Source organism: Berghia stephanieae, chromosome 6 (genome assembly GCF_034508935.2).
Source record: "Berghia stephanieae isolate SIO BIC M18660-M18661 chromosome 6, UCSD_Bste_1.3, whole genome shotgun sequence".
Classification (NCBI taxonomy): Eukaryota; Metazoa; Mollusca; class Gastropoda; order Nudibranchia; family Aeolidiidae; genus Berghia; species Berghia stephanieae.
Window position 1 is genome coordinate 27,838,391 of NC_088365.1, and position 6,945 is coordinate 27,845,335.

At 40.4% G+C, this 6,945-nt stretch overlaps 1 protein-coding gene across 1 annotated transcript in view; it reads right to left on the reverse strand.

The window, feature by feature from the left end:
- LOC144975815 (uncharacterized) overlaps nucleotides 1-3,806 on the reverse strand; it is a 26,006-nt gene extending 22,200 nt beyond the window's left edge. Inside the window, exon 1 of the mRNA XM_078920003.1 lies at nucleotides 3,646-3,806. Within this exon, the coding sequence (XP_078776129.1) occupies nucleotides 3,646-3,806 (161 nt within the window). The remainder of the gene's footprint in view (nucleotides 1-3,645) is intronic.
- Between the last annotated feature and the right edge of the window lie 3,139 nt (nucleotides 3,807-6,945).

A 6,945-nucleotide genomic window follows, 5' to 3' on the forward strand; every position in this document is an offset into this window, starting at 1 on the left:
CTTTCTCATTGATTTCTCTCTTTATTCTATATTTTTTTGGATTGTTTCTTTATAGTGCCTTTGGTTGTTTGTTTGTCTCTCTCAGTGGGCGGGTACTTATTGGTCTAGTGCGAGGGCACTTAATTGCAGGTCTGATATCCTAATGTATTATGAGCTCATTGTTGTTATGGAAAACTGTTTTTTTTTAAATGATACAAAATATTGTCCATTACAACAATGTTAAACTAGGCCCCTAAATGCGTTTGGATGTCAGACCTGCATATATGTACACGTCGGTCTAGTGGTTTGACACTCGCCTTCGAATCGGAAGGTCATGGGTTCGAATATGAATCTGAGCGGCGTGTTGATGCTGTGCGTTTATACAAAAAAGCTCACAACATTCGCCAGCCGGAAATATCGTACGAACACACAAAAATGTGTATCCTTAAAGGTTTATAGTCGAATTGAAAGAATTAAGTCAGATCTTGATGCTAAAAAGACTAGCTAAAATCAATAACAAAGAGCTGGGTATAAAATGAGTGCATGGACGTTAACAGCAGCGGTATCTCTATCCCCCCCCCCCCCCCCCAAAAAAAAATAAAAAATTGTAATAATATCGCCTTCATATCTTGTCCTACATGTTAAGTGTTGCTGTTGGCTTATAAAGCGCTTTGAACACGTTTGGTGAATATACTCTATATAAAAGCTGAAGTTTTGTTTAAAAGCTAAAGCGTGTCTCTTGTTTTTTAATGTGTTTTGTTTGATTGTATTGTTGTTTTTTTTTGTTCTTGTATTTTTTTTTCTTTGTTTTGTTTAATTTATTTGTTTAAAAGAAACAACTTTTTGCTGTTGTTTTTCAAAACATTTTCATTTAGTCCCTATCTTTCTTAATCTCGATATTGTTATTTTCAAATTGATTATTTGCACATGAACATTAACACTTGTATCGATCGTGGAAGAGGGCAGAGCTGTGGAACCGTGCGCGGTGACCCAGTGTCTTTGAAAATCATGTTTAAAAGACGAGAGAGATGGAGAGAGAGAGAGAGAGAGAGAGAGGGGGAGGGGGGAGGTATAGAGTGAACGAGAGGGAGAGAGAGAGAGAGAGAGGATAGAGAGAGAGACCGAGAGAGATAGAGAACGAGAGAGAGGGAGGGAAATATATGGGAAGAAAGAGAGAATGAGATGAGAGAAACAAAGAGAGAGAGAGAGAGAGAGAGAGAGAGAGAGAGAGATAGGAAGTGAGAGTGAGGAGAGAGAAGAAGAGAATATATTGATGAAAAAAATGATGAGAGGAAGAGCAGAGAGTGAAAGAGAGGAAGGAAGAGAAGACGAGAGAGATGGAGAGAGAAAAGAGAGAGGAGAGAGGAGAGGGAGGGAGGATAGAGTGAAGAGAGAGAGAGAGAGAGAGAGAAGAGAGAGGATAGAGAGAGAGACGAGAGAGAGTAGAGAAGAGAGAGAGGGAGGAAATATATGGAAGAAAGTAGAATGAATGAGAAAAAAAAGAGAGAGAGACGAGAGAGAGAGAGAGAGAGAGAGAGAGAGAGAGATAGGAAGTGAGAGTGAGGAGGAGAGGGGAAGACAATAGAGAGAAAGAAAGGGAAGAGAGAGAGAGAGAGAGAGAGAGAAAGAAGAGAGAGAGAGAGAGACGAGAAGGATAGAGAGAAAAAGCATGATGGCGAGAGAGCGAGAGAGAATGAGAGCTGAGAGGAAGAGAGATAGAGAAGAGAGGGAGAGAGAGAGAGAGAGAGAGAGAGAGAGAGAGAGAGAGAGGAAAGGAAGAATATATATATTATAATATAAATAAGTATATGGAGAGAGACACAGAGAGAAGAGAGAAGAGAGAGAGAGAGAGAGAGAGAGAGAGGAGAGAGAGAGGAGGGGGGAGTATAGAGTGAACGAGAGGGAGAGAGAGAGAGAGAGAGAGGTAGAGAGAGGACCGAGAGAGATAGAGAACGAGAAGAGAGGGAGGGAAATATATGGGAAGAAAGAGAGAATGAGATGAGAGAAACAAAGAGAGAGGGAGAGAGAGAGAGAGAGAGAGAGAGAGATAGGAAGTGAGAGTGAGGAGAGAGAGAAAGACAATAGAGAGAAAGAAAGGAAGAGAGAGAGAGAGAGAGAAAGAAAGAGAGAGAGAGAGAGAGAGAGAGAGCGAGAAGGATAGAGAGAAAAAGCGAGAGAGCGAGAGAGCGAGAGAGAGAGAGAGAAGGCGAGAGGAAGAGAGATAGAGAAAGAGACCGGGAGAGAGAGAGAGTGAATAGAGAGGAGAGAGAGAGAAATGAAGGAGATATATCATATATATATATTATATTATTATATATATATATATGGAGAGAGACACAGAGAGAGACTGAGAAAGAGAGAGAGAGAGAGAGAGAGAGAGAGAATTTAGAGACATTGTATGATCTCACAACAACAAAATTGATGTTTGTGCCGCTCTGTGGTCTTTAATTATGAGACTTGCTCTGGACAGATAGATCCCTGGTTCGAGTCCCGGTCTCGGCGGGGCACAGTTTAGCCCTTGGAAAAGACCCTTTACTCACGTTCTTTCGCCGCACTCAGGTGAAAAGTGTGGACCTTGTCAATAAAAGCTTTATCTCTGTTGTAAAATCAGAATACTATAGAGGCGTTTTGTTTCGTCTAACATGTTTAGTATTGCTGTAGGCTTGGGATCCCTTGTAAAGCCCTTTGAGCACGTTTGATGGATACTGCGCTATATAAAATCTCAAGTTATTTTCGTTTCTTGTATTTTACTTTTTCCTTTTAAATGTCGCTTCTAATTCAGCATAGGTTCGATGCGGGTCCAGATAGTTCAGTTGGCAGAGCACTCGCTTCACACGCAAAGAGATCAAAATCTATCCCGGGTATAGTCGAGATTTTTTCTGACCCCCCCCCCCCCTCCCCTCCCCTGTCGACCCAGCAGGGAACGGGTAGCTGAGTTTTGGCGGAAAGTACTTTGCGATTGACTGGCGTCCTATCCAAAGGATAACAAGCAATTACTATTGTCCGTTACCCGCTATAGAAACCGGGGATAAACTCTGTTTCCATGGGCCCAATGGTTCTGAAGGACTGCAAATTCGGCAGCAGCTTCTAATGGTTTTCACACTACTATGTTTTGACGATCCATCCAGGATGTAAACTTATTACCGCACTCGTGCAACGGACAGGCGGCAAGTCCCCACTGATGCAGTGAGCGTGCCGTTAAGCAGGATCTCGACCGAACTCGATTGACTTCTTGCTGGCGGAAAAGCCTGAAAACTTCTCCCCCAGTTTCGAGGAGTCGATGTCCCCTCGAGGGATTGAATTAGTGCAAACCGACTGCCATCTCGTATATTATGTAGCTCTGTCCGAAGTCAGGGAAGCTACGCACTAGGGTTGCCGGGTCTTATTTCGGGTTGAAACGGGGGCACCGTCCATTATGCACTTGAGAGGGGTATCCCTCTATCTCTCTTTGATTATCGGGGGGGGGGGGGGGTGAATTGCTGCCAATATCGGGCCTCCATTCTCGAGGCATTGTTGCCAGCGTTCCTGACACTATGTGCATTGACTTGCGAAGTTTCACATCTACCTTCTCAACGTTCTTGGTTCTATAGCACACTGGAGCGCAATACTCCGCGGCGGAATAGTATAGTGCCAGGGCGGACGACCTCAGGAGCGCTTGACTAGCACCCCAAGTTGATCCCAATAGCTTCCTCTGAAGACTTTTGGGTTTCTCTGTCTTCCGGGCAACTCCTTCGAGATGCACCCGACAGGTAAGGATGTGGTCCAGCGTGACCCCCGAAGGCCCCATGGATCACCTGCCTTGTCGTTGGTGGAGGTGCTTGAGGCATATCGGGGGCAAAGGAATAATTCCGGTTGACCGTCACTAAACCATCCCGGGCCTATAAGCGGGCGCCATAAACGGCCCGCCCTGATATGTGACTAATGGAGATTCAAAACCAGTGCCCGAATGGCCTCCGCCTTCCCGGACTCCACACTACTATAGAAGTTCAATACGGCGTGACCATGTTTGCAGGTTTGATAGCCGGACGCGATGAAAGGCTCGTTTTAATATTCTTGTAATAGAGAATATTTTGAGTTGGTTTGAGACTTGGTGCACATATTTGCAGGTCTGATAACTCAACGCAATCATGGGCATGATTTAACATTGTTATAATGGACAAGATTTCGCGTCGGATTGAATGTGTCTCCATTAAAACAATGAGACCACAACAGTTTGGGTTATCAGACCTGCAAATAAGCTCACGTCGTGTCGATATAATTTAGACCAATATATTTATATATAAAAAAGAGAGATGTCCAACAAGAGTTTTTCTCCGGGCACAATAGGAAACAAAAGTGTGATGTCATAAAACCGGTTCCAATCTCATTGGAAGTGTGCAACCACAGTCGAAGCAGACTGATTGTTTGGGATGTTTTTGTTTTTTTTTTATATTGTTCTCCCTTGCTTTGTCTTGCACTATTTCAAACACACTTTTTCAGATCTTTATCTTATATTTTTAAAAATCTCCAATGGCAAGTCGACCTTTCTCCGCCTTATTATCACGTGATTATGAGGTACGTGCATGACTGAGGGGCAGAACTTAACCTTGACCCACATTGAAAATATTATTTTTTATATCCCATCCAGACACGAGTGGTCTTTTCAAAATCATCAAAGCAGTTGATTTAGTTTGCGCCATGAAATAGCAGACTGGCAATGAAAAGTTTAATAATATGTTCTTTTACATGCGGAATTTTAATTTAATGTATAGACTTCCCTACTTTCTATGACTGCCTTTTTTCTCAAGGACGCTGTATTGAATTGTGCTCTGAGATTGGAGCGATATCAAAATAAAGTAGTGAATAAACAACGCCCTTTGCGTGAATAAGTTGCACTTGATACATCATAGGAACGCCTATTCTCTTTAAAAGTATTTTTTTCTTTCCCTTTTTCTTTCTTTCTTTCTTTCTTCCTTCCCTTTTTTCTTTTTTTTTTAAATTTGTTTTTTGTTTTTTAAATTTTATTCGTTTTTGTTGTTGTTGAGTTTATCGCTTTGACGACAATCAAGACTCCGAGCAAAGAGACTACAGTCTTAGTTGTTCAACGCAACCTTGTCGAAAATGTGTATTGATTATGATTGGTGTTGGTTTAGTAAAATGTGACGTCACTTGAGAGTAATAACAAATCGTGCATCTGTGGAAATCGATAAATTCGTAAGTTTTTGGAGATAAGAATTGCAGTTGCTATAGTTATCTTTAAAATTCAACAATTTACTCTCAAAGGGATTAAATAAGACAACAAAATCAATAATATTTTTTTTTTTATAAATTGAGCTTTTTATACAGCGCAATATCCACTAAACGTGCTCAAAGCGCTTTGCAAGGGCTCCCTGGCCAACAGCAACATGTAACATTTAGGAAGGGACATGACGCCAGTTAGGCGATATTACAATTCATTTCGGACAGAGACAACGCTGTTAACGGCCAGGTCCTCATTTTACACCTGAGTACGGCGAGAGAATGTGAGACAAGAGCCTTTTCCAAGGACTCGACTATTCGCCGAGCGAGGCTCGAACCCGGGACCTTCCAATCTGAAAGCGAGTGTCATACCACTAGATCACATAGTCGCACATAATGTAGTATCATGTAGCCCGACAACACATAAGTTTTAATGACTTATAGATTCTCAAGAAGTTCTCAAATTGGATCCTGAATTTCGTAATTCTACGAATTTTTCGTAATCGTAGGCAGGTCTGCGTGGTTAGGCTTGAACCAAATCCCATCCATGGCCTCAGGCGAGAGTAATCGTAGGCAGGTTTGCGTGGTTAGGCTTGAACCAAATCCCATCCATGGCCTCAGGCGAGAGTAATCGTAGGCAGGTCTGCGTGGTTAGGCTTGAACCAAATCCCATCCATGGCCTCAGGCGAGAGTAATCGTAGGCAGGTCTGCGTGGTTAGGCTTGAACCAAATCCCATCCATGGCCTCAGGCGAGAGTAATCGTAGGCAGGTCTGCGTGGTTAGGCTGAACCAAATCCCATCCATGGCCTCAGGCGAGAGTAATCGTAGGCAGGTCTGCATGGTTAGGCTTGAACCAAATCCCATCCATGGCCTCAGGCGAGAGTAATCGTAACATCGTACTTTAATGATACGTTATAAAGAGGGGTTACGGTGGGGGAAACTTTATTTTGTGTCTTAAATGCAATTTAATAATCGACAGAAATATATAATAATAATAATAATAATAATAATAATAATAATAATAATAATAATAATAATAATAATATAATAATAATAATAATAATAATAATAATATAATAATAAAATATATAATATAATAATAATATAATAATAATAATAATAATAATAATAATAATAATAATAATAATAATAATAATAATAATAATAATAATAATAATAATAATAATAATATAATAATAATAATAATAATAATAATAATAATAATAATAATAAAATAATAATAAAATAATAATAATAATAATAATAATAATATATCTTCAGTTGATTTCAAGGACATGTCCATTAATATTTCAGTTGATTTCAAGGTCATGTCCATTAATATTTCAGTTGATTTCAAAGTAATGTCCATTAAAATTTCAGTTGAAGACTGTTTTTGACTCTAATTAAATTGTTAATCAAAGTAATTTTTGAAAATGAGCAATAATGCAGAGCAATATCCATTATACGTGCTTAAAGCGCTTTACAGGGGGTACCAAGCCACTAACAACAACACTTAACGTGTAAAACGAAACGTGAAATAGGTTGAGTGAACTTATAATAATCTTAATCGAAAGAGACAACGCTTTTGTCGTCCAGGTTCTCATTTTACACCTGAGTGCGATGAGATTATAAGAGTAAAGAGCCTTTTCCAATGACTCAACTATGCGCCTCTCAGAGAGGTACTCAAACCAGGACCATCCGATCCGAAGGCGAGTTTCATACCACTTGTCTAGACCACATTATAGTCCT